The 12596-nt window shown below is 40.1% G+C and overlaps 1 protein-coding gene across 1 annotated transcript; it reads left to right on the forward strand.

The window, feature by feature from the left end:
• The first annotated feature begins 209 nt into the window (after positions 1–209).
• hat1 (histone acetyltransferase 1) lies at positions 210–12294 on the forward strand. The gene is made up of 11 exons (XM_063888698.1): positions 210–320; positions 1602–1673; positions 1799–1874; positions 2834–2954; positions 7322–7498; positions 7627–7748; positions 8339–8443; positions 8803–8909; positions 9429–9580; positions 10037–10153; positions 11650–12294. The coding sequence occupies exons 1-11, from the start codon at positions 314–316 to the stop codon at positions 11818–11820; spliced, it is 1227 nt and encodes a 408-aa protein (XP_063744768.1). The 5' UTR covers positions 210–313; the 3' UTR covers positions 11821–12294.
• Positions 12295–12596: the final 302 nt, after the last annotated feature.

The raw sequence follows: 12596 nt of genomic DNA on the forward strand, positions 1-12596 counted from the left end.
CAAAATAATGACTGAGTCAGTATGTTTGTGATACTCCGTCAATATTTTCTGGAAATCTCAGTTTCTGGCTTCCGTATTATTTTAGTTTTTTCTTTTCTTCGTTTATTGAAGTTTCTTTGTTCACGAGTACCATTTTTATTCACATTACAAAGTTAATTTGACGTAAAATTAATGTAATATTCGGTTTATTTATATCTAAAAGAGCCGAAACAAAACTACATCCTGTTTCCACGGAAACACGAGGACCCGGAAGTCGTCCTGATTCCGCGGGTCTTTTGGGACAACACTGCTCCTCTCATCACAGTGTGTAGAAATGGCGGGTAAGTGGCTAAACGTGCTCAAGCTTTAATACTAATGTGTTCGTGTTAATGCTTATTCAACGAAAACAGGTCGCTTGTCCCGCTTTACGGGTGTTGTGAAGCGTGTTGTGGTCTGTTTAAAACACAGCTAGCTAACCTAACATTACAAAGCAGCAGTGGTGGCCTGCCTGCTAACGTTAGCATGCTACCAGGCTGTCATAGCTCACAGTGTGTTTGTGTGTTTATGTAACCGCCGGGTGTCAGGTTGAATATGGATCGATGCTGGTATACTTACCGTTATGTTAGCGTGTATTCCCTTTTCCACATAACATCACGTAACTTACTCATTATTGTAAAAGAATGGTAGTTCACAGGATATACATGTTTTATTTTATCATGCCATTTATGATTCAGCTATTTCTGTGTCACTCCAGGTATTGCAAAGATGGAGCTAATGCAACTTAAAGCTAGGGTTAAGTGTTGTTATTGGTCATCATCTGCTACTTGTGTTTTCATCCACATGTTTTTCTAATGCCAGAATAAGTTGTTGATAACATCTGGCATAAGAGTATCCTTTTGTATTCCAGCAAATCAATTTCCAACTAGGTTTAATCTACACAGTAACGAACCAATGTTATCTATATATCCCAATTTGGCACCCTCTGGTTATAGACCCTTACTTATACAAGGAACAATAAGCCCAGATAAATAAAACAATTGAAGAAACCAGAATAGACATACATGCTATAGACATTATGTTTACAAAATATACCATAGAAAAAAATGATATGCAGACTGGGAATTTACTTTAAAATCTCAAGGAGGATGCCAAGCTTCTTTACAGATATTGCCAAACCCATAGAGCCTGAGCCACATAACCTGCTCACCCCCATGTAACCTCGAAAAAGGAGAGGCTAAGGCTACACAAACACCAGAAGCAGAACTGTAGCACATCCTTCACACACATATCAGAGTTAAACAAACACATTTAGGCAAAAAAGGAGGAAAAGACATACATCATTTACATTTATTTATAACAGAAACATGTATGGCACACCTGTCATCAAGTGTCAGCTGTATCTTTGTTTCTGTGTTTTAAATTAGAAAACTAAATGCAATTTGACTATATCCGGCTCACTAAGCTGCTGACATTTAGGTTCATCAGAAAGGAACATCTTTAATATTTTTAGGAATCAGCACCACTGTTGATGTGTAGCAAGAAACACGCATAAATTAAACTTTCAAGATGAAATCTGGACCAAAAATACACAATTTCAACATGTTTTTTGTACGTCTCCTCAGCAATAAACACCATGGAGAAGAAGCTGGCTGAATACAAGTGTGACACAAATGAAGCTATCTGCATGAAGCTGGGTATGTTTATATTTTCGTTCTTTGTACATTTATATGATAATAGGTATGTGAGCATTGATATTGTTTTGTGAGATTGGGATGTAATTTGTCACTTAATTTGATCAAACCCTGTTTTCTTTGCTCAGTTCGTTTTCCGGAGGATGTTGAGGATGACAGCACTTCATTCCACCCCGAGTACAGCCACCAGGTTTATGGGGATGAGTGAGTATTTTTTATCATCACTGATACAGAAATTATTAACTAGTTTTTCCTGTGCAAAAAAGTAAAGGCCTCACTCAATATATATTCCACGTTTAAATCCAACATCAATACTGAACAACATAAATAAACAACCCTCCTTGCTCTTTAAGCACCTGTTTTAACTCTAATCGGATTATCTTATTGAGAATTAAAAAATCATTTAACTCAGACATACCTATAAACAGTAAAACCAGAGGAACTGATAATGCTGCAGTGGTCTCTTAATTTTTTTCTAAAGCTGCATAGTCATCTTGTGATTTACTCAAAGGCAGAGGGATGTTTTGTGTAAGGATGCACATGTTAAAACATGTGAACATGAACAGAGGTCAGGTCTTGTGTTATCGTAGTCACACAAAAGCTGTATAGTCACATAATTACCCCAATGTGACGCACAAAGAGGCGTTGCTACTTACCTTGGTTTGGCACTGACACCTGTTTCTCTGTGTAGGCTTACATTGGTGTGTCATTATGCTCTGAATTGTATTCCTAAATTAGTCAAAACTAGGATTGGTTATTTCTTGCTCTCGCTGCAATCAGCTCGAAGGGGAACTCTGTAATTGGGGCATTAATTATTTCAGTAAGCATAATTGCTAGTAAAGCTCAATCACACAGTTGCATAATGATGAAATCTATTTTGCCATAAACTGCCAGTGATGTAGTGATGAAAAAAACCATGCAACACACTGTAATAATCGACCCAGCCTACAGTTAGGTTTTATCATTCACTCCAGGTGCATATTTTATACATTTCATTAAATAGGAATAATGCAGGGGTGTATTTTATTCCCCTGATATGAAATAAACCTAGAATGCTCACTACATAAACCAGCTTTCTTATTGTTTTCTCTGTGTAAGGGATGTCTTAGTAAAATATGTTACTTTGTTAGGATTTTTAATAATTTTATTCACTTTGTCTGCAGCGAGGTTGCTTTTGGATACAAAGGTCTTCAGATACAGCTCTTCTACACTGCTGGAAACCTGAGCACCCTCTTCAAAGTGAAATATTCCTCTAAAGTCACTGAGACGTTCGAGTGTGTGGAGGTAGGACATGCATATTATTAAGTGTGATCAAAGCAAATTGCCTTCTGCAGACATGTAATGATTTTATCCAAAGCTTTTCCGTTAGGGATTAAAAAGTTGTTTCATTATACCCTGTGTATTTATTTAAAAACTGAGCATTGTGACATGTTGTTTATTTCGGAAATATATTTGACATATCTCGGTTGTACTTGTAAGTTAACAGCTGGTGATTGCAAAAATGAAATGTCAAAATGTAGATTGTAGGTTGTTAATAATCTGAAATGTAGTAAATCTTAATGTTTGAATTAGGGCTGCCTCCGATTAGTTGACTAATCGTTAGTCGGCGAAAAAAATATTTGTCGAGTAAGTTTTCATTAGCCGATTAGTCGAAAGAAGAAGAAAAAAGGTCCATCTGCGCGCTGCATGTGCTATGATGCGTCAGCCGGAAACCCCCTCAGACTTCATTCAGAGCTGTGCCTGGTCCTAAAGTTATTTTGTCGGGCAGGATTTCCAAAGTGTGCGATCCTTTTTGAGCGAGTAAAGGACGAGCCCCGCAAGGGGACATGCAAACTCTGCTGGAAAAAAGGTGCCTCCATATCAACGCCATCATATCAAAACACGGAGTTTTATTATCCCCGACAACGTGTGTTCCTTCCTCAGACTCGGAGGAAAACAGCTGCAGTGAGTCAGGCAGTAGCCTAGCTTTGTATCAACCTGTAATATATGATCATTCTGAGCTCAGAAAACAACAAGTTCAAGCTTTCATTTCAGGATCAGGGCGTAATGTGCGGAGGGATTTCTGCCGACGGGCATATTTGACTCTGTATCCATCTCCTGTGTAGTATTGATTGGGTTGTTATATTCAGATATGAATGATAGAAACTAGAACTAAATGCTCCGTGTGTGTGCTCGCTGCTTGTTCACACGCACATTAAGAATCCTTACCGGAGCTTCTGCTGTTTGTGCTGCTGGGCGGACCGCTCCGTCCGTGTGGTGCACTGTGACTCTCATGCGCTTTCCACATCCACAATTTAATTTATATTTCAACTGTTAATTATGACAGTTGTATTTTATATTTCATGTGAAGCACAATGTACCACCCTGTTATAATAAGGTTCTTTATCAGCCTTTGAAACTGAAACCATTTTGGGAGAAGAAAAAAAAAATTATTCTGATTTTTTTTTTTTTTCATAAATCATATCATATACGTGAGAGGGTTAGTCGACTAATCGCTGAATTGACGACCACTAGAAAAAATCTTGAGTCGAAGGCAGCCCTACTTTAAATACTGTGCAGCTTCACTGAGGGGTTGTCTCCTTAATGTTGTGACATCAGGACTGTATGATATATTGTTGTTGACATTGAGTAGATGGACCGGCGTTGCTCTTTTCGGAGCAGTTTTTGCTACCATAATGTTGTTCCTCACATACTGAAGTAACTCAGAGCCTCTCTGGGTGGTGACATTATTCCTGTAAGAGATCTCCTGTTTTGTTAAACTAAATCTAAGCTCACCATGGCCCCCTGCGCCAGATCCCTAATCCTACTCCTCCCTGTCGGAAGACAAGGGTTTTAAAAAGGTTTTGTATGTGGGGTCTTACGTGAGGCATTGATTTTTTTTTTTGAGGTTTGTGTGATTGAATCAGCAGGAGAAGTAATGTGACCCAGTTGGATATCCAGCACATATATTTCCAGGAGCAAATTGTTGCTCAAGGGATCAACAGTCAAAATTGCTGGGATTGAAATTCAGTAAACTAATATCAGTAGTTTATATTCTGTTTTGAGACAGCCCCTTTTATTTCTTTGCTAATGAATTGGCACTTAGTTTTTACATTCTTCTGGGAGTTGCATTGCTTAGTATGTTCAACACATTTCCATATGAACAGACAGTATTTGGACAGAAAACTGACAGTAAAGCAACATTCTTTCATGTTCTGGAAGCTCCTTCTCTGAGACTTCACAAAAGGCCACTGGCCGCTTTAGAACATTTCCTGTCAATGCAGCAAACAGACAAACGAATACAAGAAGTAGCCAGGGCCCCTATTGAGGTCAGATGATTCAACTGTTGGACATCTGTCCTGTTGGGAAACAGCGGGGGCTCCCTTGCTGGATAATGTGGCGTTCAACTGCTGGTAGTGAGAGCAACTTACTGGGATATGGTGTAACGTGGATAAACTTCAAGTATAAATAACCCAATGCAACACAGAGGTGTCAGGAAATATTGATTGCAATATCTAGTTCTAATAGTGTATTAATGAATGAATGAATGATTTGTAATGAATAGCTTTGATGTAAGATGTTCCAGGGAATGTGATAAAAGGAAATGCAGATGTTTTGCATAGTAGGGAATAAATCAGACCGTTTTGCCCACCACCCAAACGGCCAGTGATTGTTCAAAGTGTACCAGCCACTCAGTAGCTACTGTACTAAGTTTGACCAGTATTTGTTTCTCAAATGGTGCTTAATTTGTTTCCTGCATATGGCGGGGGGAAATTCAGACCAGGAAATCTGTCCTAAAATTAGAGTTAAGGAACTGCCTTGCTTGTGTTGCCAGATGCTTACCAACACACAGCCGTAATGCAGCTGCGATGTTTCCTTCCGAATGGCATTCGACATTACTTTCATCTGTGGTGACTCCAACAAAGAGTGCCATGGCAACCAATTGACTGTTTTTAAACCTTAAGAGAGCCATTAGACTTTTTGGGGAACATAGTTTGAAGCTGATATTCAAACTGAAATGTGATGGCTGGCTTACTGTCTGTGTGTGCCACTACTTTAGTGTTGAGCGTTGACCCCTGAGTGTTCACCTTGTTAAGGGTTTGAGTGCAGCTGGTGTAGAGGTAGAGAGTGAGGGAGCAGCAGAGTTCAGGCTGCATCTGAAGAGTGTTTGTCTCTGAGTGCGTGCGGACGGTCGGGGTGTGGTGCAGCTGGTGAGAGAAGAGAGAAGAGGGGAGGCAGAGATGGAGTTTATGCAGCTGCCACGCTGATACAAGACTCTTACCATCGCATCACCTTCTCCCCTTTTAAATCGGCCAAAAAACACCGCAATGCCGGACCTCTCACAGAAAACAAGGATTTTTACTGCCAGACCTTTGGTGCACATGGGCTGGAAACTGTTCAATGCTCATGGTGGTTATGTCATTATTTTTATTCTTACTCTTTATTTGTACTCTTCTTACTCAATATGGATGTGTAAATATGCTTTAACTTCAAAAAGGTTAGTCAATACTCTATAAATAATCCAAAAGAGTGCCAGTTTTGAATAAAGTAAGGTCTTTTGAGTAGATTAAAGAGATGAAATAACACCAACACAACAAATTAGATAGTTTGTACTCCCTTTGTGCTTATTGTTAGAAATCAAAGACATTAACAAAATGTTCTAAAGGTACTTTGTTAAGTTATATTCATGCCAAACTAAGGCATCTATTCTGTAAGGCTGGGCAATTTAGTGTCTAGTATGTAGGAGAGTGCTCGGGACAAATGGGCTTGTTTGTCCATGGCCTTTTAAGTATGGTCCTTGTTCCTTAGAAATGTGGCTGAACAATTACAATGGTTAAGAGGCATTCAGCTGCAGGTGCATTACTTCCAGTTTGATATTAGCTGATGTCTGAAAAGGGGGAGGAATTAGCAGTATGTTGTAATAGCCTTTTGTAGTGCATTTTGCTCAGACCTTCTTCATTTCCCAGTTTTCAATGGTGAGCAGCAAGGGTCTCTGTGTGGCAATAATGCCCATCACACATGTAAATGGTGTGAAAGGGCTGCTTAGCAAAGTGTTCTCATGTCAATCCTTGTGGAAATGGATACAATGCAAACATTACAGCTGAACTAACCACAGGTTGCACTGAGTAAAAAGTCCAAGGGTAGGGCCCCTTTGTCTCCGAGGCTCTTTGAAAAAACGCAAGGGCAAATTCATTTGATTGGGTTCACTTGGCAGGATTAGAGGAGAGGCCTCTTTTATGGATGCCCCAAAGGTTTGTTAAGTTGAGATCAATTCACAAGATTTAATTTCCCAGTGAGAAGCAGAAATGCGTTTATTGTGGCAACTTCATCACATATTCATGGTTTAACATAAGTAGTAAATGTACTGATTTAAGTGGTCTTTTCACCGGGGAGGGTGGGGGGTGCTGCTGTGGCCTCTGCTCAGCTGACAGTTTTAATTGCCTAATGGTTTTCTTTTCATTGGCACAACTTGTGTGTTTCCCGTTTAACTTCATAGGATTTGTTGCATGTTTTTCTTCTCTTGCTTTATTAATGAACAAACAGTTATATTCTCATGAAGCCTCTATTTTAAATTTATTAGAAAATACCCAAAATGTGTTCTAGATTTTCCTTTTTTCCCATAGCCGATATGTTTGGTGCATGATCTAATTCATGCACATTGTGTTATCCAGCCAGATGATATCGAAGGAAAGATCCGGGAGATCATTCCCGCTGGGTTCACCTGCAACACCGACGACTTCATCTCACTGCTGGAGAAGGAAGCCAATTTCAAGCCCTTCGGCACCCTGCTTCACACATACACAGTCCACAGCGAGGATGCAGGAGATCTCACGTACCAGGTTCACAAGGTACAAGCATCACCTACTGATCAACAAAGATTCTGATAACAGTTTGAACTTGTAACTGTTACTCTTATGGTGTAATGGCTAGGATGAGATTTGACTCTAACCCGTATTTTTTCTCTTTTTCTCCCCAGGTTGATATTAACTGCCCGGGATTCCACGAGTACCACGAGCGCCTGCAGACCTTCCTCATGTGGTTCATAGAGACTGCCAGCTTCATCGACGCAGACGACGATCGTTGGGACTTCTTTCTTGTGTGAGTGCCCTCTTTAATTGACATCATACTCCCCACACCCCCCACACCCTCCTCTACACGCACCCCTACCCTAAAGCCTTTTTTTGTGTCATTGAAAAACAAAGCCCTCCTTTGTGGCGCTTGTGACCAATTACCAGGCCAGTTTGATTATATTTCCCCCATAGTAGAATTGTTGATCAGGCAAGAGCTTCCTTTGTGCCCAAAGCCCTTTTCAAATTTTTCAGGGGCAAGAGCTGAATTGAATTCTGTTGTCTTTTGATACACTGAACAATGTCTTAACAGTAAAAAGAGCCTCTGCCAGTGTTTTCTTTACCCTGGCAACTATTAATACTGACAATGGGGAAAATGGACTGAAGTGATTTTGAGGAGCTCAGTCCCTCCTCCAACCCCTTCTCTTCCTCTAAGTTGCAGTACTCCAATTAAGTGCATAATGTATTCAGGTTGTAGCAGGTGTACCAATCGGGGCCTGGCTGCTCTAACATGCTGACGTTGGGGGGGTGAGGGGTGGGCATGTGAACAGAGGGCTAAAATGGACACTGCATGGGAGTGTGCTTGTAATTGACCTGTTTGCCTTTGTGTTTTATCTGCAGATTCGAAAAGTACAATAAAGATGGGGAGACTCTCTACGCAACTGTTGGCTACATGACAGTTTATAATTACTACGTGTACCCAGACAAAACCCGACCACGTGTAAGGTAATTGCCGGGGCAGCACGTGCCTTCCCATTCTTTTGTATGAAAAAGGAGTGGAAAATTATACATTTCTTTATCCTCTTCCCAAAGAGCCTAAATTACTGGCTTATATAGCCAACCATTCAAGCAGATTTTGTTTCATTACCAAACCAGGGTTGTTAGTATCTGAAAACAACTTTATAGATAAGACTTTGATGTGATTTGTTGCATAGACGGATCAGGATAACAATTATTTACTGCGTTAAAACAAAGAATTCCTGCTCAGAATTACCACTCCGATGCTGCATGGATTTGTTTTGTGAACAAGCCAGTTTTCTCATTGGCTGTGTTTTGCATGTCTGTCTGCCCTTTTACTCAAACAGCCAAATGTTGATCCTGCCTCCGTTCCAAGGAGAAGGTCATGGAGCTCAGCTTCTGGAGGCAGTGCACAGATTTTACTGCAGCCTGCCCAAAGTGCAAGACATCACAGGTGAGCATATGTTTGTTTTTTTAACTGCGGTTAAGAAGGCGTGGAAGAACATTTAATCCCAGATCCTCATGTGTCCCACACACAATTCAAATGATTTTTCTCAGCAGTTGGTGGATGCAGGGGTTGAATTAATATGAAAGACTGGAATGTATACCAGAGTGCGCAGAGGCTCTACTGGAGGTTGTTGGATCGAAAGACATTCTATGCATGGTGACAGAGGATGAATACTAAAGAGGCATCCTTTGAGGAAGAGGAGTCCTTTTCAAGAAATTTCATTTAGCAGTTCAATAGGCAGACATTCCTGATTCCTCCACTAATACTTCTTCATTCTTGTTTATAAAACGATTTGAAAGGTTTCAGTTTTTGCCCTTTTTTTGTAGAATCCTAACACTAATCCTCCATCACACACTCAAACAAGCTAACATGGGTGAACTCAGCATTGTGAGTCAGGTTTATTGAAACAGTTTGAAAACAACTGTTTACCTTTTTAATTGTGTGCTTATTTGTGTTTGTTATCAGCTGAAGACCCCTCTGAGAGCTACGTGAAGCTGAGAGACTATGTGCTGGTGAAGCTTTGTCAAGACATGCCGTCCTTCGCTGCAGACAAGCTGCCCCTCGGCTTCTCTGCGGACATGGCCAAAGACGCACAGGACAAGTTGAAAATTAACAAGGTGTTGTATGAGGCTGCAGCAAATGATTACATCTCTGTTCAATAAATACTTTGGTCATAAAATGTTAGAAAGTAGAGAGGAAAAGCTTATCTTAAACTGTAGAACCCCAAGGTGATCCCTTTAATGTTTGGTGCAGAAAACAATCTAAAACCTCTATCTATGTATCTATCCATTGCACAGTTAGTACAACCAAGAAAAGTAGTAAATCCTCACATTTAAGAAGTTTGAACCTGATTTAGTTTGGTATACCTGCAAACATTTTCCTTGTTTTCGCTGTCAATCACTTTGTTCAACTCTCCAAACATTTCAAAAACATTCCCTATACTCATGTTAGCAACCTGGTTAGCTGCTTTGCCCTTAATGCTATTTGATTCAATGTTGGTTCATGACTTACTTTAGCCATTGTGGTAAAAAAGTATGTTGGCATGTTAATGATTTTTTCCCTCTTTTATACAGAAACATGCAAGGAGAGTGTATGAAATCCTGCGCCTGAGAGCAACAGACATGAGTGATGAAGACAAAGCAAGAGAGTACCGTTTGGAGGTGAAGAAGAGACTATTTGGACCATACAGGGTGAGAGTTGAATCATCAGAGTACTTTACATACCAGAGGGTCAAAAGGTGCATACAGGGATTTCCTTATTTTATCAGAAATAAATCAGATAGTCAACTCTGTTGCTGTCGATCAGGGATACTCTACCTTTTTTAGAAACCCATTTCAGCTGTTCAGTAGAGGAAGCAAAGTGGCCCATGTGTGGCATACAGTTGAGCGGCTTACAGCTCCGTATTGTCACAGTTTATTGTGTTACCTTTCAAAACAGCAAAAAAAATTGATCTTCAGTCCCGTTAAAATTGATAGATTACTTGTGCTGTATTGTTACAGCCACAATAGGGCGCACCAGGCGTCTGTGATTTTGCTGCTGCTGCTGGAGCTTTTCTCTATTCAGGCACATGTCATTAGTCAGGATTTGCATTTCAGGGAGAGAGTGTTTCTTCATGAAAGTGTTTGAAGCACTTTGTCAAAAAGATACTTCTATTCAGAGCTCTGTGGCTTTGCTATTGCAGCGCTTTTCAGACTTTATCAGGAAAAACTGCAATTTTCAAATAATCGTTTTTGTTGTTTCTCATGTTCTTTGGGCAAGTTTTCTAAGAGTATCAGAGATGCATTTAAACAGTCGTAATCCTGATGAACAGAATATCATAAGCTTCTCTGATTGTGTTTCACCAGACTTGACAGTAGGGGAATACTGAGTAGATCAGGGCTCACCAACATATAATGCCCTACATCCTGTTTGCTTGTGACATTTTATGTTGAAGTTGCTCACTTAGACTTTGCATACCAGCCATTAGAGAATTTTCTGTCAGCAGGGTAACCGCATGTCTCAGAAAAAAAAGGCAGAGTCTGACGTGGAAATGACCTATGTGGTAAAGCGGGAAGTAGGAATCCTTGGGAGAGTGGCAAGGAAAGATCTGGTGGCCAGATGCAGAGCGTTTTTCCTTCCCTGAGGAGATTTAGCATGCAGTTAGTTGAATGGCAGAAGCTGCTGCTCTGTGAATGCGAGGGGGATTACACATTTCTACTCTTACCCCCAATTCCCCAATGACCACGTCTGCATATATGTGCGTGCAGGATTTTAAAAGCAGCAGACTGCACTACACTGAGGTTATTTGTACTTTCTCCGTCCACGTCAAGAACCTTTCAGCTTTCTGATCTCACTAAATGTGCACACTGTCTAATAAGGCATCTTTACAACAAACTGTACCTGATGGATTTGTTCATTGTTAATAGTACATAATTTCCTAGTAATATAAAGACAAGTAATAAACCATTAAAACCATTATCCTTTTCCTTTACAACATACTTTGTTTAATTTTAAATAGCTTGTTAACTTAATATGCAGATAATCCTCAATAGATATATTAACCGTATCGATACATTTACAATTTGCTGTTGCTTATAAATCCTATTTTTCTTATAAGAAAGTGGTACGTGAATAAAGATGAATTACAGGTTTAAATGACTTTGACTTCTAACACCTCCCCTGTGTTTGTGCTGTGAATGTCGTGCAGAAGAACCAGAGGGAGATGGCGAAGATGAAGAAGTGCCTGCGGCCGGAGGAGCTGTTGTCCCACGTGGATCAGATGGACACTCAGACGCAGCACGAGGAGCTCGAGAAAAGTTATCAGGTTGTTGTGGAAGACTACAGGAGGATCATTGAGAGGATTGCGACTCACGCATGATCAGACTCTGAGATGCTGCTGGCCTGGAGGCCACCCCTCTTAGACATACAGGTGGTCTGCCCTGTCTGTAAAAAGCCCACATCACCACAGACTTCAGCTGCAACCACGAAGAAACTCTCCTGATGTAACAAAGTCGCTGTTTTAATTAAAGAGTGTTAAAGATGTATTGTGGCTGAGTCAGGGGTAGATTGCGGTGGCGAACTTTCTGTTTTCCGCCTGATGTTCATACAGTAGTGGAGAATGCTGCAGCTGGAGGGTTGAGACTTGCTGTCTGTCCCATGAGTTTAATCACATTGTGTGAGATTAAGGGATATGTAATATTTCACAGGTTAGAGGTCTACAACCCTGCAGAGAAACCCTGCTTCTTTTCCATCATAGACATTTTGTAAGATCTTTTGTCAAAAATTATTCCCAATGTGTGTTTTGAAACACTTCATACTGAAAATAAAAATACTGTTTTGTATTTTGCTCAAATGCTGTGACTCTTATTGTCATTGTATATTTTTCCATTTTTGTTTAAATATGTACAACATTAAAGCATGTATTGTTTGTTTTTAATTTGGACATAAGAGACAGGTTAAAGCAAAGAAAGTTGTCTCATAAACAACAATGTAGAAACTAATAGTCCAGAATTTATTCATAGTCACAGAAAACTTGCAAGTTTTTGAGTCTTCAGCCATGCTAGCATCTCTATGAGGCTGCAAAAGGGCATAGCTAATGGCTCAGGAAGACTGCTCATTTGCTCCCTTTGATATGCTTTCATCGCAATGTTTAAT

The sequence above is a fragment of the Eleginops maclovinus genome, chromosome 7, assembly GCF_036324505.1.
Source record: "Eleginops maclovinus isolate JMC-PN-2008 ecotype Puerto Natales chromosome 7, JC_Emac_rtc_rv5, whole genome shotgun sequence".
Classification (NCBI taxonomy): Eukaryota; Metazoa; Chordata; class Actinopteri; order Perciformes; family Eleginopidae; genus Eleginops; species Eleginops maclovinus.

Coding starts and splice junctions, on each gene's coding strand:
- hat1 (XM_063888698.1), top strand. Junction 8,444..8,802: donor AAAACCCGACCACGTGTAAG/GTAATTGCCGGG, acceptor TTACTCAAACAG/CCAAATGTTGATCCTGCCTC. Junction 9,581..10,036: donor ACAAGTTGAAAATTAACAAG/GTGTTGTATGAG, acceptor TCTTTTATACAG/AAACATGCAAGGAGAGTGTA.